We start from the raw sequence: 24,033 nt of genomic DNA on the forward strand, positions 1-24,033 counted from the left end.
TTGTCGAAACAGATCTTTACCTGCCTCAGATCAAGAAAATCTGTTCCAAACCGTTTTCTTTCTTTAACACTTCTTAGCTCACTTTGATTCTCTACTCCATTTTAGGGGGTTCCCTTAGAAACTCTGGAAGTTACTAGTAATTGAAGATGAATCTACTTTACGAAAAATCTTCTATCTTTAATTTGGAGGATTTAGGAATATTTAGGAAAGGGCGTAAGAGGTTTAGGGTGACTTGATAGCAGGAATTAGTCTCCTCTAAAACTGTCAACTCCAATTTCCGTTTCGTAAGTGCTACTTTAACTGAATAGATTTTTCACAATTTTCTAAGAACATGAATTGTCCTATGAAAACTCAAACATCAATAATTAGCACGATTGGAACGCTTACTTTTATACTCTTACAAAGGGAAGTGGACGAATAAATGAAAACTTATGGGAACATCACATCCGATACGAATTATCTTATTTTCCACTAACGTGACCTTAAAGTTGGGCTACCGTTAGTCCACTTCCTCCGACGAGGAAACACACTCTCGTTCACTATTAACCCACACAGACAAAAAAAAGGAACTAACTACCACAAATAAGCCACAAAAAAAAAATCTTTGAGGTCATAATGAACTTTAGATGCACTAAAAGTTTCCACCTGCATCATAGAGAAAAGTATCTATAAAGTTCAGTTTTCCCTGATCGTCCCAACCATCACCCAGTAAAAAAAAACCACAGACATAAAGTTTGTCTAGAATGTACACGACATACAATCAACAGAGCGTGAAAGTCATTCATTCTATGAAAGGATAATTTGTAAAAGTGCAATAAACATACTTGCAAAATGGCATTTCTTTTAGTGCACATCCAATAATAGTATAATATGTAAATGAAACAATTATTTTAGAAACTGTGAAATTGAATACAATAGAATTAGTCGTCACAGTAGCCGAACGAGGGTTCGATTCCCCCTGTCAAGGACTTAATTTTTATTTAATGGTTAATTTGAGAAATTGACAGCAAAGTATGTTAGGCGGTTATATGCTAGACCCGCAAAGCTAAGGGATGATGATAAGCTAAGGTGTATTGTTGGTTTAGTGGGTTCGATTCCCTATCTCAAAGTCTTGGATTTTATTTAATGGTTAATATGGGATAGTAAAGTATGTTAGGCGGTTATAGGCTAGACCCGCAAAGCTAAGATGTATTGTTGGTTTAGTGGGTTCGATTCCCTAGGCCTTGTATTTTATTTAATGGTTAATATGAGAACTTTGTAGTAAAGTATGTTAGGCGGTTATACGCTAGACCCGCAATGCTAAGATGTATTGTTGGTTTAGTGGGTTCGATTCCCTATCTCTAATACCGGACAGTTTTAATAAGTCTTGGATTTTATTTAATTGTTAATATGAGAAATTTATAGTAAAGTATGTTTGTTTGTTAGTCGCCTCAAAATTCAGGGACCAAACATCCAACTTATCAGATTTAAAATTCTATGAAAATAATGATGGAAATTAAAGAAAATGGACACCAACAAAGATGAAAGTTGAAGGCAATGAGGAGCTGGACCCGGATATGGCTTCTGTGAGGTTTATCATTGGAACCACATCGTTAATAAAGGGCAATCATCAAAGAAAGAGTGCACAATAAGTCGTAGAAAGTGGAGGGTGGATAAATCTTAGGCCAAAGGCAGGTGATGAAGTATCATTATTAGCCACTTAACATTACTCGAACTGATGGTCATTGCAGGAAAAAGAGGAAACGGTTTTTCTGGTGAGACTAGAAGCTAAAAGATTCTAGGGGATATATCCCAATTTTCTGTTCCCATAATCCCATTCTAAATGCAAACAAATGTTCATTGGAAAGATTCTGTAAGGAGTATATACTTTACCACCCAAATCAATTTTAAAAATTTATTAAATGAATAAACAAGTATGTGTGACGACATAGAAATCGAGAGCCGCCTACGATTAATTATAATCGATAAAAATCAGGTTAATTATCAAATGAAATCCTGCTTTTATTTTTTTAATCAGTTAACAAAATCTATGTCCAGTCATATTGTTAATGAATCTAATGATTAACGACCATAATAAGCTCTACTTAAGATATACTAAGTGTGAATGGTTATTCACAGCATCCAAGTATTCAGAAATTTTCTATCTAAGGTAAATTTAAATTTACTTTAACTTAGCTGCAAAGATTTTTGTTAAACTGCACAAATTGCAGTTAATTGCTAATTAACTGAGCAGGTTAATGCTAATTCCATATTTTCTTGAGGCCTTTCTGGTGAGGGAGGGGGTAGGTGGGTTAAGGTTCCCCCTAAAATGTCGTTTAAGTGCAATGGGCACAGCTGTTGGCTTCTAAGCTCAATATGAAATCTGAACTTCTTGCAATTTTACTTTTTTTTGAGGCTGTGTGGACCTCAAAAACGAATATTTTCGGATGAAATCTTCAAAATCTAAATTGGCACGATTGCAATCGCTTCTTTTACTGCAGTCGAGTAAGAAAAAGAATTAGATTTATCTTTAATATGAACGGTAGAGAAATGAAAATTCCTAAAATAAAAGGAAAATTATGAAAAAAAAGTGAATTTCCCAGTTAGAATATATATATATTAGTTTAGCTGATAACCAGCTTCGCTCCGCCAGTTATCAATTATCATTCGAGATTTGTTCTGTTTTCCTTTTCCCTTAAAGATTTCTATTAAAGCTATAAAGATACAGCTGCTGTGACCTCAGCTGACGCGTTTAACTATATCTCTCGTTTCTTCTCTTCCGTCGCTGAGACAAATTGAAAAGAAATTGCTCCGTATCTCGCATCTCTCAGTTTAATCCAATTGTTTACGCAAAAAAAAAATCTACGTTTATCCTCCATTAAGTTTAATTTCACTTTTAACTGATTAGAAACTCGACTTAATTTAAAAGAAAATGATGAGAAATGTTTTTAAATTTTATATTATTCTAATGTTTAATCAATGAAAGCACAATCTATGGGAATTGAAGCTAATTTGAAGTGTATAGAATAGAATAGAATAGAAAATAAATTTATTATTCTGGGACAATTGTCTCCTAAGAATAAAAACAGGTACAATTGGAGGACTTAATAGTTTTGCCTGTGATTAAACAGAAAATATACGTAAGTATTTACAAAAAGTAAGCAAGTGAGCGCAACCTTCTTGTCTTCGAAAGGAAAATTCTTAGAAGAATCCTTGGACCCGTGAGGGAGGAGGGTAGATGGAGAATAAGAAAGAACCAGGAGGTGTATGAGCTGTTTGGGGAAGCGGATGTTGGGCGGATAATAAAACTTAGTCGGCTTAGCTGGGCGGGGCATGTAGCCCGAATGGGAGAGACAGACCCCATACCAAGAATATTGAATGGAGAGATGGGCCAAAACAGGAAGGTTGGTAGACCCAAATTAAGATGGCAAGATGGAGTAGCAGACGATGCAAGAAGCCTACTGGGGGTTTCTAATTGGAGAGCGGCAGCACAAAACCGTCACGAATATCATAAATTAATGGAGGAGGCCAGGACCCACTAAGGGTTGTTGAGCCACGGAGATAGATAGATAGATTTACAAAAAGTGAAAATAAAAATAACAATAGAAATTAAGGAAATAAATTAAAACAATTAAAATTCCGGAGGAAGCTGAATAGAAAGGAGATAACTGAATAGACGGGATTTAAAGATAGATAGGGTAGGAGCATGGCGGACAGATGATGGCAAGGAGTTCCAGAGAGAGGTAACACGTATAAGGAAGGATTTGACAAAGGATGAGGTACGGTGTGATGGGAATTACGGGAATGGATTGAGGTTTTAAACTTAAAGAGTTGGAAAAATATAGGATGGCCTTTGAGATTGGATGACTTGGAATAGGAATGTAGCCAAAAAATACTGGCGGCTGTAGACAAGGAAAAAGCCACTTCAACTCATCGTAGCAGTGCGAAATGCGGGAGTCTCTCTGGAAATGCTGAAAATAAATCTTATAAAGCAGTTCATGAGCGATTGAGAGAGCTTAGCTTCAAAAACACCAGAAAGACCGGCCATACTACTAAAGCAGCCATAGTGGAAATGGGGGAAAATAAGAGAGGAAACTAGGAATTGCCGGGTCTTAATTGGGGAAAAAGATGACGGGGAACTATTAAACTCCTTTAGGATATGGATGGAACGACGAGAGATTTGGGAAACATCTGGGTTTTTCCAGGATAGGTTTTGGTCAAAAGTGATACCAAGATTTTTCACAGAGGAACAATATTTTATTGGGATATTATAGAGGAAAAGATTAGGAAGAGGAGCCAATGATTTAAGGAGTGGGTTGGAGCCAATAACAATAGCTTTAGTGTAATTGTGACGTGATTTAAAATATTTGTGCCCAGAATTTGATGACGTGATAGTGTTCCAGTTTTGTTCTTCCGTTTTTAGAGATACTTGGTACTTGGTAGCATGCACGTTACAAAATAAAAGAATAACAATTGTTTACGAGAACAAAATTAGTATTTGTAACTTAAAGGTGAGTGTAATCTTGTAATTTCGCTACATTAATTTTATAGGTCGGCATTAACATTTCTTTGTTTGAAATATGTTGTACGCTGGCAGGGGAAGCGGTGCTTTAGTAAACATTATAACCTCAAGTCTGCTCACCAGATACCGAGAGCCAGCCCGTAACAACAAAGTGCCTTCATTCGAAAGTTTACATTCTAATGTTATAAATATACAATTCCATTTTTACGCTACCACGTTGGGGGGGGGGACCATCAGACTCGACAATCTGGAGGGAACAAATGTAGCAACACTCCCTTGTTATGTTCACGTTAATTGACTGTAAAAAAAGACGTAGAATCACGTAAATGTCGTTAGATCTGTCAATTCCTTTCTTTTGTTACTTCTTATTTTGCCAATTATGATAATCATTAATAAAATTATTTGGGTTTATTTTATTTATAAATTATTTACTAACTATAAGACCAGAGTTGCATAGAAAAGGGAGGACAACAGATATTAGAAAGACATGCAATTTTGAATTTTCAATGGAAATATTTTGTTATACAAAGAGAGTAGGTTTTTACACATTTTTTCCCTCAAAAGTGAGCAGGAATGCCCCAATCACCATTAAAAAAATCAAAATCGAAAAATCATAAAAATCTCCAGGAATATAATCGCAATCCAATTATTCTTTACACATTAACCGTTGATACAAAACACTGTTAGTTATACTAATATGCAAGACATCTGTGTATTGCGTTACAAGTATCATAACTGTTTTTAAACAATTCTACACAATACACGATTAGCCTCTTTCAATTAATACACAATAAATGCGAACAGCACCGTACATTACAGTAAAAATTGATGCTGTATAGAAAAGCGACCCTACCAGATTGAGAGATATGTCCTTAACATCATCTTCTAGGAAAAAATCTATCAATTAAAGGACCAACTTAGAATCTCATGAGTAGTGTTGTTCAGTTGAGCCTTTACGGCTTGAGCCTTCAGAGCTCGAGCCCTTATAGCCCTCGAAGCTTACCCGGAGTTGAAGGCTCATAAAGGGCGAGCCTTTTAAAATTCTTAAGGAATGACGAGTAATCAATTTCAATGAGCAACGAACATTTTAGAAATTATTGTATTCATTTATACAAAAATATGTTGAAAAATTCATTAACTGCTATAAATTGATTTTATTTTAGGAAATTAATTTATTAATTAGTGCATATAAAATGGTTCATATAAAAAATAAAAAAAAAAAGCTCGAGTCTTTTGAGCCGAGCCTTGGAGGCTCACCGAGCTCTCTATGAGGCTTCAGCTCGAGCGTTCAAGGCTCGAACCTTATAGCTCAGCTTTTGAACAACACTCTACTCATGAGTGTAAAGCAAATCGTTATACTCCTACTTTTGCGGTGTAAATCAGAAAAACAATTCAATGAAAAAAGTCGTACTTCCGTTGACGGTTTTTCATCGCTTATACACAGTCTGATCTCATCCGGTTCGCAAACAAAATATAAAACCGTACTTCCTTCCTTTTGGTGAGCATTATGTACATATGTACAACGAAATCTTGAAATTATTAATGAATTATGGAGAAAAAATTAATATTTTTGAAGATAACAATTATTATTATTAAATAATCAATAAAAAAAGTATTCCATTTTGAAGTTTTATAAAAGTTGAAAGCTTGAGAATTGCTGTGAGGAGGAACAAAAAAAACGTGAGGCAGATCAGATTATTTTAAAAATAATGTTATCAAAAGAAAATAATGACGATTCAATAACTTCTTTTTCTTGTAGTTGATAATAATTATTACAGAATATACAGAGCAACCAAGCAACGTACTAGTTATCCAGCACATACTGGTACATACAGCTTCTAGAGTATCTCAATAATAGACCACGAACTTGTATAAATTTAGTTTTTGTTCTATTTGTAAGGCTGGTGTTATTGTTAGTTTTTATTGCATTTATTGGACTTTTTTTTTGTTCTGAGCAGGTCAGAACATGTTTAACCACAACTTCATCATGACGAACAACATTCAACAATTATCTGATTGCTGGCCATTCTACTGTACGGGCGAGAAAAGGAGATGATTGGTTATTTCTTAGATACAGTCCCTCTCCAAGTGGTATAAATTTTTTTCTGTCCCACATATTGGCATGTATATCTATTATCCTTAACATGTGGCGAACACATTGACGACGTGTACTATAGCTTTCACTGCATTCTAAAAAAGGTTTTAAGGACTCTAAATTGAATAATATGTACGTTTATTCGTGCATCCGAATTATTATCCGGACTATACAATAAAAGATAGAAAGCCATCAGTTGGTAGAAGTTCTCACAACTTTCTCTTATAGTAGTAAGTGAGAAACTTTCTTTGGAATTTCAACTTACAGAGTCTTATCAACATATTTAAATTCTTCATTAAAATTATGCACCAAATAATTGACTTTAGCCGTTGTAAAATGCACTTTTATTGTATTCCCAGGACCAGATAGAGGTTCAGACCTCAGTACGAGCATTTTGCCCAGAATTCAAAGCTCTTTTCTATTCCTTGTAAAAGCTCTTGCGTCCCTAGATAACTAGAGCAATGCATACGTGAAGCAGTGCAAAGATTTTGAATGAGCACAGAATGTTCTGGTAATCTTAAGCCCCAGAGATTGCAGAAAAAGTCGCTTGCAATGACTATTACGACTATTGTAAACTTTTGGTTGTTTTGCCCTGCTGCGCTCGACACGTGTATACCACGTCATTGTCTGATTTTAATTCCGCACACATTTTTTTAAAACTAAATTCCACCGCTTAACTGGTTAATTAAGTAACTACTTTAACTTTAAGTAACTACTTTAAGTTAATTAAGTAAAGTTTCTGTGTGGGGTTTGGAAAGTTTAACCTTCAAATTCATAAAACAGACTCCAGAGACGCTTCTCTCAGTCCCTTTTCCAGACTTCAGAAGACGTGAAAAACGGATTTCCCTCGGTGAAAACTTGATACATGGAAAACTTAACATGACAGCCATACTTTCCCTGCGTCATAGGTAAGAGAAAGTGTTAAAGTTTCACACTTCCGGTAAATCGATTTCCTTCAAATTATTCCGTAAAAGAAAAAGGCACCACCACAGAGGCAACTCTATCCTCTAACCCAATGCTGCCTTAATATTAATAAAATAATAATAAAAGTTTCCGGTTAGGGCCGAAGTGGTTTTTTAACCAGTTTATTAAAGACTAAACTGTTTTTTTAAGAACTGAAAAACTAAATTTTGTAATTCATTTTAACCGGAAACGATTTTTCTTCAAGCTTAGAATGTGGTTAGTTACTTTATCCGTCATAGCACGCCATATTTATTGTATTCCTGACCGGGGAAGGGTTTCAGAGCTTTATCCATCATCAGAGATAATCAGTTTGGGTGTAGAGATTTCGATTTCATTAAAGTTCCCCCCCCCCCACATGAAATACAACTTCAAATTTTCAATTCTAAAACGTAATACAGGCACTAAATATTTTACAAGAAAGCTTGTGGACAGGATCACAGTTCTGACAGTTTAAACCAGATATTACGTTTTTGCATCACGCTCATCCGGCTAGATAGACCGATTCCTCTCCTCCCACGCGGGGAGCTCAGATAATCTTGAAAACGTGTGCATTTCCGGTGAAAACTACAAAATCTGCTCTAGAGAGCAGCAGAGAGATACAACAAGATGTTCAAGAGAAAGTAATTACACCAACGTACTTTTGTCAACTCACGCTCTACATATCCAGGCACAGTTGTAAGCATTTACTTGCTTTCTAGAATTCAGTTTCCCCCTCCTCCCCCACCCCCGCCCCATAATTGCAATTTACCAAAGTCCACACTGCGCTTCTACTCCCACTTAACTGACGCTACCATAGAACTGTGATTAATTCTATTAGCGTAATAATTATAGCGTCTCCAAGAGCAGAGATATAGTTAACTTTACAATTTATGTTTTCATTATAAAATTAACTTTTTATTTTACATAATGACTTTTCAGTTTCCGTTAATTAAAGTTTAATTAAGGTTTAAAAAATTTATGCAAGAATAAGAAAACATAAAATAATTAACATGGCGGCTAATGAATTTTATTATTTTATTAAAGAATAGTTTGGTTAATTTTCTTCATTAATGATGTTAAAATGGAAAAGTTATCGGACTGGTTTTAGTTGTGAACAACACACGACTTTTCCTAACTTACAAAATTTTCTTTAAACCCTAAAGAGTCGCCAAACTACGATTCTCTATCACTAAGTCTTGGGTTTTATTTAATCGTTAATATTAGAAATTTACAGTAAAGTATGTTAGGCGGTTATAGGCTAGACCCGCAAAGATTAGATGTATTGTTGGTTTAGTAGGTTCGATTCTCTATCTCTAAGTCTTGGATTTTATTTGATGGTAAATTTGAAAAATTTACAGTGAAGTATATTAGGCGGTTATAGGCTAGACCCTCAATGCTAAGATGTATTGTTGGTTTAGTAGGTTCGATTCTCTATCTCTAAGTCTTGGATTTTATTTTATGGTAAATTTAAGAAATTTACAGTGAAGTATATTAGGCGGTTATAGGCTAGACCCGCAATGCTAAGATGTATTGTTGGTTTAGTAGGTTCGATTCTCTATCTCTAAGTCTTGGATTTTATTTTATGGTAAATTTAAGAAATTTACAGTGAAGTATATTAGGCGGTTATAGGCTAGAACCGCAATGCTAAGATGTATTGTTGGTTTAGTGGGTTCGATTCCCCTGGTCTAGGTCTTGGATTTTATTTATTAGTTATTATGAAGAATTTACAGTAAAGTATGTTTGCTAGTCGCCTCCTTCCATGACACCTAATTTGGTAGTTGGACGTTAAGCCCCGCCTGAAAATAGTACCGGTTGAATGAGTTGAACCCTGCGTTTATCTCGTTTATTTCTTTCTTTCTTTCTTTAATCGTCAAAAAACTGAGCGATACCTCAAAAAGTGCCTTTGAGATTTTTGAAACTAAAAATAAAAATTAGCACACTCGTAATAAGTTCTATTTTTGAGACGTAAGAGCAATTTGAAGTAAAAAAAAAAAAAATCCATTGCATCATCAGCGAGGATGATGCACACGGAGATGATTACGGCTGACCAAGAAACGCCCACTCATTCACCCATTCCCCTTTTGACGATGTAAAGTTAGTAGCCGAAAACGAAGTTACATTTCTCCAGTAGACCAGTAAGTCATGTTTTTGCTGGAGGCCAAATTTCTCCCGTTTTTATACAGCAATAACTATATCGATATCTTTAGGGATAATTTCTAACAATACTCTATCCTGTAAAAGCACTTCACAAGAAATAATATTCTTCAGCAGGGAGAGGGGAAAACAAAAAAATTATAGTTCACTCTGACTCTACACTAAGTTTATCGATCGTTATCATCGATCGGAAGAACCATCGCAGAGAGTAAAAATATAGACCGGAAATTTATTATTTAAGGCAAGAAATGTAACTAGAACGCGAGTTCACAAGCAGAATTCTATGCGGCTAGCTTCTGTTTCCGGTAAAAATTAGGAAACAATATGTGGTGCCTTCTCTTACAACAATTCTCGGTAATTGTAAAAGGGGGGACGATTTTTTTTAATAAATATTGTTTTAATCAATATCAGAAATAGAAGAAACAAACAAAGAGAGAGAGAGAGAGAGATCTAAATCACAGTGGTACCAGCTCTCCAATTTCCTTGGGACAAGGCTCCTAGAAGTAAGGCTAACTTGAAGACGTTAATAAGGTTTATTAGACAGTGATTTGTTTTGCAGTTAAGTGATGGATTCGAGGGAGCCAACTTCCCATTCTTTCTAGAATTCCTGTAGAGAAGCTGGTTAGTTACCAAGAACTAAAGAAAGATATACACCTCCTGGCTGGACTGATGGTTCCTTGTATGGTAGGCGAACCGAAATTTCAAGATATTTTACTTCGATGTAATAAAAATCATTAACAATTATTAGACTAAATAAAAACCGTTCCAGAAGATCTTAAATTTCGAATACACGTCACTTTCATCGCAACACAGATTGATGTAAATAAAGCTACGTCACTACGGTAATTTGAAGTAAATGAAAGTTAAGTGAACAAAGCATAAAACTTGATTCACTCTATGGCTGATTGGAAAGAAAGTTCACCGCTAAGAATTCGCAATAAATAGATCAGAGCAAACAGGAAAAAGTTGGAAAAATATTTATCAACAGGACAGAACCTGTCTAAAAAAAGAACAGTGCAATAACCTCCCCCATTGTCACAATAAAAAGTATTACAATTTTAAGTAGTAAAAATTCTAAAGAGTCAACTTTAAGTTTGTGTTTAACTAAGGCGCCCTCAACTTAAATTTCAAAATTACTGAAGTAAATTCAACGAGAGTTTTTTTCTTCCCCTCCTCCCCATTCCAGCACCCTGTTTTTTAATGGTTGATGTACGTTCATCGTCAGTGGTTATGGTGGTCTCATTTGTTTGGTCGGCTAATTGTAACCATAAATCATTGATCAGATTCATTACCAGGGCTTGGGGCGCCCACAGAATGCCGATTTGGTTCACAACTATTGATAGTTTTGGTTCCACTTCACTATCAAATCAAACTATCGTTCAGCATCACTCATTCCCGTAAACTTTTCCTTTTTCTACTTAATTCAAGCTACTAATTATATAGCTAAAACTTTTTTGAAACTTTCAGACTGACAAAATAATTGCCTTTTAATTAGTCCTTAACTTTAGAAAAATTAATAAAATATTGGTGAGCGATAGTGGGAGAGGTCTGAGTCGTAACCAGGAGCCAGATTGGGTTCCCTAGAGAGCCAGATGTTAATCAGAGGAACTTACTCTACCTAGGAGCTTTCCCAGTCCTTAATTCGGCGGAAACTTTCATCAGAATATTTACGGAGTAAAGGAGGGAAAAGTTGGCATACTTGAATGCCAAGCTCCTATCGCTAGAACTTTGCAGAAGAATCTGGTCTCCTCACCTGGGTGAGTTACAGTAATAATAAAATAATAAAAAGTAGCCTATGACCTCATCAAGTGTATATTAGGTAATTAATTCGCATTAACTCTAAAACCAAAATTCTAAATTTTAAGCAAATCACTCGGATTGAAACGCGACTATACAGAATGGGTTTTTTTTCACGCCAAATTTAATAAGACAAACTGCGATAGCGTAGAGAAAATTGTTCAGACAGGATTTTAAATTGCGTTATTTATTTTGTTATTCTTAACAATGACCATCTTATCTTTGAACATTGAAATGTAAAGAAGGCTGTACGAACAACAATAACAAACAAAAACATTTTGAAAAAATATATATCTATAAAAAAAAAACGCAAAAAAAAGTGACAGCTTCTGCCCAAACACAATCGCAGCATCTCAAATACAAAACAAGCCTTTCAAAGAGTTATATGGACATCACAAACGAAAATGGTTTATTTTTTATATTATTATTTTTTTTTTTAAATAAAAGTCACCATAAAGAGAGAGAGAGAAAAGGTTTTCTAAATACGTGATAATATTTCAGTGAGCTAAACTCAAGTATGCGATCTATGCAATGTTTCCCAAACTGTCTCAATGTAATAAAAACGAAAGAAAATGGCTAACTTAATTATCATAAAATAATAAAACCTCATGAACTAATATCCCGCCTTCCGGAATCTCCACATTCTTTTGTTAGTGCCCTAGCCAAAAACATCTCTCTACCCCTCCCAATAACACGATACTTGTAAGGGGAAGTCTGCAGAGGTAGTCGGACAGGTGTAACAACACTTCTTGGTTGAAACAAAGCTAGAGGTAAACTCTAGCTTATTATCACGGGGAGACTCAATTGCACACTTATAGTCCATACTGTAAAAAATAGTCTAATCTTTAGATACTATCACGTGAGATATTCAAGCTCCTAGCATTACACCATGAAAAAAAAAAGGAAGACGACTCAAGCAATCCAGGAATGGTCGAAGAAATTGAAGGATAAGAATCACAATATAAACAGGAGCGTTAACAACTTTTGACCTCTAAAAGCAGAGACAGGGTTATAGGGATGTGTGCCTTCCAAAAATTAGGGTGAAAAGGCGGCGCAATTGGGAGAGAAATTAATTTTCCTTTAACTTGGAAAAAAATCAACTTTTACTGAATTAGAAAATGAGAAATACCAAGGAACTGTCCGGAAAAGTGGCTATTGTCTCGAGAGTATTATTTTTGAAGACTTTACATAATTTCTGAGAAGCTATTGAATAATAATAATAAACTGAAATAAAGATATCTTAGAAAAATAACAGAATCAAAGAAACTATCCAAAAGATCTATTTTACAAAAGTCATTTTGCACAGAGCAAAATAACTTCAAAAGAGAAATCCAATTAGCAGCTGTGGTACAAAAAGAGTTTACCAAAACTTTATTGTGACGTCCGCTGGTGAAGCATAAGCGAAATTTTAGTCCTTCATTAAAAAGGATATGTCCAGGGAATTATCAAAATTCAAATTTGAAAACCTACTCGATTCCAATACTTTCTTCATAATCGGAGAAAAACAAAAGATAAAAATCTGGCCAAAATAAATAAAGTAAATAATAAATTCATTAATAATAATAAAAGTAATAATTAGTATAAACAATAAACAAAAATGGAAAGTAAATTGTAACAATAATTTGAAATAACTTAAAAAAGCTAAAAAAAAAAAAAAATAAATATAAAAATCCAACCAATCCGACGAATGGAGATACTAAATACAAAGTGAGAGGAGGAGTATGAAAGGGGGGACTGCCCCTTCCCAAGTTTTGGAGTGTGAAGATAGTGTGGAAGGCTGTTTGGATAAAAAGGCGATGACGGCCAAAACTTATACCACATACAACCGTACACCATACCATTGTAAACATGTATCTATATTTATTGTATATAACTACACTTATTGTTAGTTTATCTGGGCGGATATCTGCAGCATCTCTAGCCGATCCAGACGTATCACATGAGACCAGGTACAATGCCATCACCGCTGATCAGAGAAGCCCAGCTGAGGATCCCGTTAAACAGGTACACGGACATGATCTTCATTTTAGATTATTTGGGCTTATTATGAAAGAGGGTTTACTAGTTTTGTGACATATATTGGCCGCTAACTTCTTATCAATTTAGCACCCAAAAAAGTGGCAGTTCTTGTTTCTAGACGGGTCATTCGTGCTGGGTTTAATGTATAGTGGACTGGGTGCGATGCTATGCCAGTGTGATCTGCTAAACCCAAGAAGTATTTGCCATAAATGGTCAATATTTAATTAATTATAACTAAACTCGTGTACTCCAAGTGATTCCATAAATCCAAAATAATGCTAGAATACAATTCACCTTAAATGGCTCATCCGGCTATTCTCAGCTAAATACCGTAAAAATAATCAAGTTTCATACTACCGGTTTGCTGCAAACTCGGAATTTTAGTTACAAATCACTAGCTGTAAGTAGTTTTTAATGAGAAATTTGCAGACTACTGAAAATCCTTTAAGGGAAATTGGACTTCCGCTCACGCCATTTCCCCCTCCCGTCAATTCTTTTAACCATCTAAAAGATTTGTATCAATTTAAATGGCATTGTAAAGAGTAGCGTAAAACCACCTACTTCCGCCTAGATATGCCGTAAAATAAAGTCACCAGTAAAACTGTTTGAAATAAATTTAGTAGATCTACAGGAATGCAAGCAGTTATTAAATCGAAACCGTGTTTACAAGAAAATCTCATGAAATGAAAAATGAAAAACCCACTTTAGTTAAGATCAAAGAATTTTCCTTGAAATTTCCTAAAAAGTTATTAAATAATTTCCTAATAACTTGAGATGACGTCCTTATAAAGCTATATAAATTTTCAAGGAGGATTTGGATGGGGTACTTGAAGGCTGAACATGTGATAAATCAGCTGCTGAAAATCTTATAATCACCCCTTACCCATTAACAATGGCATTTATCTTAAGAGTTATTAAGATTTAAGTAAATACTCCATGTTTCAAGGAAAATATGTCATTGATCATTTTATAAAACATTGCATCTTTCGAGTATTGTGTGTGGGTCCGATGCTAGCGTTTCAGTGCAGTGTTCTCCCAAGGTTGTTAAGCTGGGGTACCAATAGTCTTGTGAGTATGTAGCAAAGATTCAACGATAATTGCTAGCTAATTTTTGTTGGAGGGGGGAAACAGTAAACAAATTGATAAATTATTGAAAAGTACAAATTAAAGTTCTCAAAACACCAAATTTAAACTTCCAATCTTACAAGCGATTATCTACAAAATTAATCCATCAACTTAAAAACGCTTCTACTCCATGGACAGCCCAGATATATAGAAAGGACACCCTTAGATCAATAGTGTCATTATTAAAGAAGATTATAACCAATTAGCAGCCCCCAATTTTTTGGGGTGAGGGAAGGAAATGATAATGACTTCGATTCCATCAAAAATCATGTTTAAAATCTCCTTCTTGCATCAGATAGTTAACAACCAAACTGTTCTAGGCTGCGGCACCGGAGCCTGTACAAGGAGTAATCAACCAGTTCCATGTTTTCCTCGATTCCATTTCAAGGTTTCCCAAATTAAGAATCAACAGATTTTAGTGACTGACTTGATTCCAAAATCAAGAGATCTAAAATTATTCCTGAACCTATAGTTCAGTAGAGTTAATACTTGATAAAAAAAATAAAATAATTGATCCCTTGCCCTTAGAACCCAACCTGTGCTTTCCAAAAAAAAAAATTCAAGCTTAGTTAAAAAATTTTCTTGCATAGCTTAATGCCAAGATTCTGTTTATTACCCGATATTTAGTCATTTCCCGTGTAACTGAATTCCAAGATACCTCTGTGACTCCACTAATGACTTAGGTCATTTATCTTGGAAGCACATTAGTTCTACACAAAAAGACGATTTAATGACCATTTGAAGAAAAAGATCACAACGATTAAAAAACGAAAATATTAAAAGAAAACCAAAGTTATCTGAGCTACTATGCACAGGATGTTCGTTTTTATTAAACTAGAATCAACTAATACGACTTAATATCCGTCCTAAAAAAAAAATAGGAAGTTCGCGTAATATAAAGAAGAGAAGAATACAAACAAGAACGTTAGTAATTTTAAAGATTTCTTGAAAATAGTAAGATTTAGGAATAATTGTGTAATTTTTATATAAAAAAGCAAAATGCAAAATAAAGTTAAAGGTATTTTAAAGGAAATGAAATATTATATTTTCTAAGTACACAGGAAAGCATGATTTGAAAAATGAACACAAAATTAATGTTACACACAATTGAATATTCACGTCAATATTAAGTCAATATAATTTACAGGAAACCTTTTATTAACCTTCTAAAGAAAAAACGCAGTAAAATAACTGAGAAGCATTTCCGTTCAAATGTTTTTTTTTTTTTTTATTAAGTAAAGTGTTGCCCCACGCGGCGGGGTTCGTACCCTTAAAACATTTAATTCAATGAAATCGTCATCTTTAGAGGCAAACCTTACACAACTCCCCTCTCCGCAAAAACTGTCATAAAAAGTAATTGTATCGGGATACTGTGTGTTTCAAACTAGTGTTAAGTCTGTCATCATGAATTAATATGTTAGTGTGTAAAAAAATAGCACCCATTTCCGGTCTTAGAATTGCAACTACTTAAAATCCTAGTTAGTATTCGTACGAGTGGATATACTGCACTGAAATTTTACTGTTACCTGCAAACACGGTAATTTTTTAAATACGCTGAAAATACCATAATTTTGGCAAAGTTTCAGCGGGGGTGTACGTTGTACATTTATTTTTTTTTTTATCCATGGAAAAATAAATTGGAAAATCCGTTTTCACTGCTTACTTGACCATAATTATTTATTATTGTGTTCTCTGGTTTCACTTAATCAAAATAACGAAAATTGAACTTCCGTTTGCGAGTAAGGCTGAAACGGCGTGCACATACAAACAAGTACTGAATCTTAATACCGTACTGAAAGCATTTCCTGTGAATACTCCAAATTATCAACAAAAATAATAACTTCCAGCATTACGAAAGAATAAGGAATAAGAAAAACAATTAAAAAATTCAAGAATAATAATTTGTAAACTCATAAAGCCACAAACCATTAAGAAGAGATTAATTAGTGTTTAATATATATAAAAAAATTAAATCGGAAATAAAACTCTTTTATATCCGGGATACACCATGGTAATAAATTCAATCACCTACAAGATTACAAGAGCGTAGAAATCAGAATATTATAAAAAAAACCACAATAAGACTTTTAAATAAGTTTGCTCATCATCTAAGTGGAAAGAAAAGACCAATACCCCATCACCACTTTTGGGATTCTAGAAGAAGAGTAAGTAAATTAGGAGACCGTCTTGAGTACTGGGGCGTAAGAAATTAATTGAATATATTTTAATGATCAGTTAATTAATGCACTCCCGCCCAATTAATGTGCTTAAACTCTAGAAAGTTTTAATATTTAAATTTATTGTGAGCTTTAAAAGTTTACTGGATATGCTAATTAATAAAATCTGCATATACGTAATTAGACAAGAATATACCGTTGTTCTGTTTGTTTTATTCCAAAAAATGGGCACGATATTCATATTTACAGTTTACAATTGGATGACGTTTTTCCTGTATGGGGGACGGAAATAATATCTTTCGTTAAGTTCTTTAAATCCACCGCCAATGGATGGTTTCCGGTCTTGGCATCCCCCAATATAATGTAAGAGTTCCTTACATTGTGCGCTAATTAAATCGTTTAACCAGGTTAAAAGGGGCTTAAGAGGAAGGAAGAGCCCTACGTCTTGGAGGCGACCTAGTACAAATCAGGAAATGAACACTGTCACAGTAGACAGGAACTAATCTCATAGTGCGAGGTCTTCGTCTAACTGACTCCTCTAACCTTTCCCTTGAACGTTTTTAGACGTCTTCCTCAGGATTTCTGAGGATCTTTCCGCGATTTTCGTCACAAAATGGGCACTCCCAATAAAAAACCTAAAAACTGAAAACGTGCACGATTGCTAAGATTAACTACACACTTACAATTGTAACTAAGTATCAAATTCTTTTTGGGGCTTTCTCTTTTAGATTTCCTTTAATGACTGCCCAAATTCCATACAATTATTTGCGGAATGTATATAATAATAACAATAATATTGGGAACAATCCACATTCCAGCCGACAATCATTGGAACTAAACAGGAGCAACTGTAAACATAAATCTAACCACGACTACAATGTAAACAGTAATACAGTATACACACACCTGTAATCATTTTACAATTTCTTTTTTCTTTTATTATAGTATACCAATTTTATGACCATTCTTGTTAATGACCATCTTCTCATCCGGTTATAAGTGTATATACTTTAACAGTGCTTAGTGGTTTCATGGTTATGTTTGTTATAAGTAAATAAGAACTAATTTTCTTTTAAGTATATTGTTTTTCACAGATTGCATCGTGAATCTTTTAGCTTTATGTTTTGATTAAATACATATATTTGCTGCAAATATTCATACATACACGACCTACGAGAAAAATCTTAAAAATTCCAAAAGACACTTGGGAGATTTGGGAGGTCCACGTGAGTTATGACGTTACGCTAAGTTTGACATCAGAATTATCTTGCTATCAATATAATACGATTTTTTTTTTTAATTAGTTTATTTATTTTGCAACTGTATGCAGTACAATACAAGCAAAAGAGATGATTAATAAGGGATGGCACAAATACACATGCACGCATATACGTATATATATCCATACATATACGCGCACATGCATGTGCGCCAAGGGCGTGATTGGAGTGAACGACGACCATCCAGTGACGGAAGCCATTTAGTTCGCCAGATTGGCAAGCTTACACAGCAACCATCCTAGGAGGTCGCCGTTATATGTTGAGATGATCGCGTGGCCACCGCCGCTTTAGTCTGAGTTGAGGATTAAAAGGAAGTGTTGTGGTAGACATGTTGTGGGATCAGAGGGTTGTAGTGACTGTGTAGATTTGAATGGAGTTTTGTGTAACGAGATTGGGGCTATTTCAGAAACGAGAGGAATATTTAGATCAGAGTCTGTAGTATGATTGGAGAGGTAGAAGGGAGCGTTAACTATTGTTCTTAGAATTTTAGACTGTAAGATCTGAAGTCGGTTGATGTTTGATTTTTTAGCGCTTCCGTAGAGTTGTATTCCGTACGTCCATATTGGGGCAAGTAGAGCGGAATAAAGTGATCGATTGTTCGTCATATAATTCAATATAATACGTAATAATTAAAGCTAACTTCCTTAATTCCATCCCTTTTTATTGTAAACACAGTTCCAGTGCTGAGACATACGAGGGTCGTTTGAAAAGTCCGTGCAAAGTCAGAGAGATAGCACTACTGGCGCGTATCGAGGTTATGTTTAGTAAGTAGCATCTCTTGGAAGAACACACACCAAGTTTCAGCCAGATCGGTCTATTTCTTTGTGTTTGGCATTCGTTTGAATCGAGGAAGTCGAGTGATTTTCAAAAAATGGACGAAAAAGAATTTCGTGTGTTGATTAAACACTACTTTATGAAAGGCAAAACGCCTCAGGAGACTAAAGAGAAGCTTGATAAACATTATGGTGACTCTGCACCTTCGATTAGAACAGTTTATAAGTGGTTTCAAAATTTTCTGAGTGGCCATATGGGCACAAGTGATGCTGAACGTTCTGGACGCCCTGTTGAGGTTACTACTCCAAAAATCATTGATAAAATCCCTGATATGGTGATGGATGACAGAAGAGTGAAGGTGCGTGAGATTGCTAGTGCTGTGGGCATCTCGAATGAACGGGTACATAATATTTTGCATCAACATTTGGACATGACAAAGCTATCCGCAAGATGGGTGCCGCGATTGCTCACGCTTGACCAAAAACGAAATCGTGTGAAGTGTTGCAAGGACGGTTTGCAGCTGTTCCAGAAGAATCCGCAGTACTTTAAGCGTCGTTTTGTCACTGTGGATGAAACATGGATACACATTTCTACACTCCTGAGACCAAAGAACAATCTAAACAATGGGTTACCAAGGGGGAATCTGCGCCAAAAAAAGGCGAAGACCGTTCCTTCGGCCGGAAAGATTATGGCGACTGTCTTTTGGGATTCGCAAGGAATAATCCTCATCGACTATCTGGAAAAGGATAAAACTATTACAGGTGCATATTATTCATCATTATTGGACCGTTTGAAAACCGAGCTGCAAGAAAAACGCACACGATTGGCCCACAAAAAAGTCCTTTTCCATCACGACAACGCACCAGCTCACACCTCAGCAGTTGTGGTCGCAAAATTAATGGAAATAGGGTTCCAACTCGTTTCACATCCCCCCTATTCTCCAGACTTGGCTCCCTCGGACCACTATTTGTTCCCCAATATGAAGAAATGGCTGGCGGGAAAAAGATTTTATTCAAACGAGGAGGTGATTGCAGAAACGAATGGCTATTTTTCAGACTTGGACAAATCCTATTATTCGGAAGGGATCAACAAACTAGAGCAGCGTTGGACGAAGTGTATAAAGCCTAAAAGGAGACTATGTTGAAAAATAAAAAAGGTTTACCCCAAAAAATTAAGTAGTTTTTATTTTTGCACGGACTTTTCAAACGACCTCGTAAGAAGGATTCAATATCACAAGGAAATTGCAATTATTCAAATTTACCGGAAATACAGAATAGAAGGGAGTAATAAAAGAATTAAATAAAGCTAACAATTTAAGCGCCCTGTTCAGTTATTTGGCAGATTTCCTGTAAAAAAACAAATAAAATTTAATTCCCCTAATCGATTCCTAATCGATTAAAGCTAAAGAAGAGTAAATTAAAAACCGAATTAAAACTGTCCGGTAGGACAGTTGTATAAGGGTTGATCGTCAAAAACTGCACGAAAAAGCGTAACGTTGAAAAACACCCAACTTTGACAATTTTTTTCTCTTTTTCTATAAAAGATAAAATTCCCAAATTTTCTTTAAATTATAGGGCAAACCCTCCTTTATCACTGTATTTGTTTTGTAACGACCCAGATTTAATAGGTTTCGAGAAAAAAGTTGCCGAAAATGAGCAAAAACGGCTTTTTCAAAAAATGTTCTTGTTCTTGTTCTTCTTCTTGTTACCTTTTTTGTAAACAACGTAGCGCCTAAACGCGTGAACCGATTTTTATGAATGAGGTGTCATTCGATTCGGAATTTTATGTAGATGTGCCTTTTGGGGGTCTCGATCCTATACATGGAATGGGAGAGGAGTTAGCCCCTTTATGCAAGGCCCCCTCCAAAATTATTATTACTAATTACTCTGTAAATAAGTAATAAAATTGATTGTTGATACAAAATAAATAAAAAAATATTTTGTTGATTTAAATAGGTTATCAAGCATTATAACCGCTCGCCGACGTGACCTTTTTTTTACATCCTGTCATATGATCACGTAAATAGAAGAACACTTCAAAAATACGAACGGGTAATCCGCATAATCGGGGACATCCCAATGGGGGATAGAAAAAAGGAATAGCACTATTCGTGCATAGAAAATGTTCAACACTTTTTTTTAGTTAAGTATTGTGATCGTGTCAAATGGAGTTTTCCGCCGGAAATACGTAGTTTATGGTGAATTGAATTCGAAAGAAAATTGTTTTTAACACCTTTTTTTTTGTAGTTAATAGAGGGCTTTTCTCAGCAATTAATCACTAGAATTTGTTAAAACATTTGAATGGGAGGTGTCTAAGTGGAGTTTATAGGTTTGAATCTAAAATTGGGTTGATGGTAGCGCTACCATGTGGTGGGCAGCACGTACTAACCAGGAAATTCAGTTTATAAAGAATAAGTGGGAACCTTCAGTAAAATTCTAGTAAAAGGAAGTATGTCAATTCAATTTAAATTTAAGATAAGTAAAGTCATGTGAGTCCCTGCGCCAGATTTTTTGAAGCCTCCACCAATAGGAAACTGTCATTGGAATTTAGTTAATTAAAATGAGATTAATATTAAATTTTATCCTTCTGTTGCCTAGGTAATGTACAAGGAATGCCTAGGCAGTTACACGCCATTTTGTATGAAGTTAAGCCTGATGAACATGATTGGACGTATCGGCATAATCAATCTACCAATATTGCCAGGCATTACTTTACAATCAACTGGCCTACCTCCGTCACACAGTTCTGTGCAAAGGCTATTGAAACAACCGGATCTAGTTGACAATCTCCTGATGGAAAGACTATCGGATTATCTTGGAACTTTATCGCTCAATGTGAAAATTTTGGAAAATGGTGAAAATGCAGAGGGTGGCGCTCAAGGCGATAATGGAACTGGTAAGTTTTTGGCATGAGAGTATTACTATTAAAGAAAAATGGGTGCGTAATATATTTAACAAAGTATTGGTAAAAGCAGAAATAGCTCAGGTTAATATGGATTAAAGATCAGGATGTGGAGCTTAAGTTTAAGTTTAAGTACTACGATATAAGCAAAGCAAAAGCTTATTTATGGTAGAGTAGCACATTCTTAACCGATCTGCAAATCTAAAACCTAAATCCTGCACTCATTGCAAGGAAGCGGAAGTAAAAGGAAGTAAAACTTAACATTACGGATTAAAATCATTATTAATAAGCCCCATCATTACTAATACAACCTTCATTCATTTAATTTTTACGATCATTAAAACAGGACGTAAAAAGGACAAAGGAGGCGGTGCTATCCTTGCTGCCGGCATGATGTCAGCCGGAACCGTGTTGGCCGTAAAACTAGCCGCTTTGGCAGCCATATCCGGCAAAGCTTTAATGGCCGCTTTGATGGCCATGATGTTGGCAGCGATTGCTGCACTGAGCAAAGGAGGCGGCGAAGATCACAAGACCACTTATGAAATCGTAGCCAAACCTGTGGTCAGCCATTCGCATACACATTCCAGCGAGATACAACATGGACATGGCCATTATAAGAGAAGTTTGGACGGCGCACATCGTATGGCTTATGCAAGACAATTATCTTGAAAGGTGGTTGCAACTTTCGATTTACTTTTATGTTTTTGCTTTGAAATGTATGTAAATAAGACTTATTTATTTAAACTAACAGGGTAAGGAGACTTTACGCTTCTGAACGGAACTATTACTTGACTAAAGTTAACACAGAACTTACGACGAATCGCTGGACAAACATACTAATTTAAAGCTTTTACAACACACCAATCAGGACAAAAAAAAAACGAACTTACTTAAAACCGGAAATCAACAATTAAACTGCTAATATTACTACTAAACTGTTAAAATCGAAACCAAAGAATTATAATTATTGAACAAAAATAACAAATATATAACGAAACCTGTCTAATTAATTAATTTCTGATTGTGATAAAAATCAAAGTAACTATTTATTGCTCATATTTATTAATTTATTTATTTATTTAATTATTTTTTGTATTAAAAAACAAAAATTGCAATAAAGAAAAGCAGCATTTTTTGAAAGGAATAATTTTGGAATAACAAAATCCCTTCCTGGTTCCCTGAAAGATTACGGTTTCCTTTGGTGCCAGTACTTCGAATACAGAAAGTGGTAAGTGTGAAGGTAATTGTTCTAGTGGGGACACAATAAGTACTAAGTAAATAACTAAGCCCTAAGTGCATATTGTTCGACTATAAAATAAAGTGCTAGGAGACCTTCAGAGCGTACACCATGAATGCTTACGACAGCTAAGCTAAACAAGTAATTCCTTCTAAGCGAATGGGTATTGATTTTAAGAAACAATAAGCAGGCACAAAATGATTGAAGTTGGCTTCTGCGGCGAAGGAGGTGAAGGGACAACAAAGTGGATTTTATTTCTTGAAGACTACCGAGTGGTGGTAGTGAAAACAGAAATAGAAATAAATCTATTTTTGATGAATAAAGCCCTACCCTATTCCAAGCCCTAATGGGCCCTTAAAAAAGTTTACCTACTGTGACGGGAAGTAGCTGTATTAATTATACAAATTCGGTCTTCCATGTTGCTGTCATAGTTTTATTGATAAAAAGATGTGAGGTAAAGAGTTCCAGAATAAAGAAGATTGATTAAGGAATGAATTTTTGTAAGTAACTGTTCTGAATGGAGAAATATAGAATTCGAGTATTGGACTGCTCAGGAGTTTGTAAGCTCTAACTGGGCTTAACTGTTGCGAGCATATCAAGAACATGTTCAGGGTGTTGATTCCTGAAGAGCATTAAACAGGATGTTGCCAAGGAAGCACTTCTCCTTCTATGAGTTACATTCTGCCAACCAAGTGTGGGTAATATGTTCATCTCTTCTTACTTTCAAAGGACAGGAATTCAAAAACCAGACAGACTGGACAATTTCTACGAATTAAAGCTCTCCATTCTCCAAAGAAACAATGGAGATTAGAAAATAAGATAGGGAACTCCAAAATCTAGAAAAAGAAAAGTTTTATATACTCTTCATTGACCTAAATATTTAAAGAAACGCTTCTGTGCACACTAGAGAACGTAGAACAGCACCCAGGCGAAAATGTTAACTCTCCATTAGAAAGGATTTTTTTTGGGGGGGAAATAGTGGTTATCCTGAGATTTGTAAAAGAATAGAAATGAAAGAATTAGGGTGGAGA

The 24,033-nt window shown here is 35.1% G+C and overlaps 2 protein-coding genes across 21 annotated transcripts in view; one reads left to right on the forward strand and one right to left on the reverse strand.

The window, feature by feature from the left end:
• The window catches only part of LOC141446838 (uncharacterized), a 366,903-nt gene that overhangs the window by 333,817 nt on the left and 9,053 nt on the right, over positions 1 to 24,033 (reverse strand). The window lies entirely within an intron of this gene.
• On the forward strand, positions 13,149 to 22,888 carry LOC141446835 (uncharacterized). Its single transcript, XM_074113671.1, has 3 exons — positions 13,149 to 13,493; positions 21,462 to 21,759; positions 22,112 to 22,888. Exons 1-3 carry the CDS (start codon positions 13,338 to 13,340, stop codon positions 22,432 to 22,434), a joined length of 777 nt encoding a protein of 258 aa, XP_073969772.1. The 5' UTR covers positions 13,149 to 13,337; the 3' UTR covers positions 22,435 to 22,888.

Source organism: Rhodnius prolixus, unplaced genomic scaffold, assembly GCF_049639745.1.
Source record: "Rhodnius prolixus isolate KJV_2025 unplaced genomic scaffold, Rpr scaffold_7, whole genome shotgun sequence".
Lineage (NCBI taxonomy): Eukaryota > Metazoa > Arthropoda > Insecta > Hemiptera > Reduviidae > Rhodnius > Rhodnius prolixus.

Bases quoted from the DNA above. Each gene is read 5' to 3' on its own strand.
- LOC141446835 (XM_074113671.1), top strand. From the start codon at position 13,338: ATGTATCTATATTTATTGTATATAACTACACTTATTGTTAGTTTATCT. The intron at 13,494-21,461 runs GTACACGGACAT...TCTGTTGCCTAG, and splicing joins CTGAGGATCCCGTTAAACAG to GTAATGTACAAGGAATGCCT. The intron at 21,760-22,111 runs GTAAGTTTTTGG...TCATTAAAACAG, and splicing joins TCAAGGCGATAATGGAACTG to GACGTAAAAAGGACAAAGGA.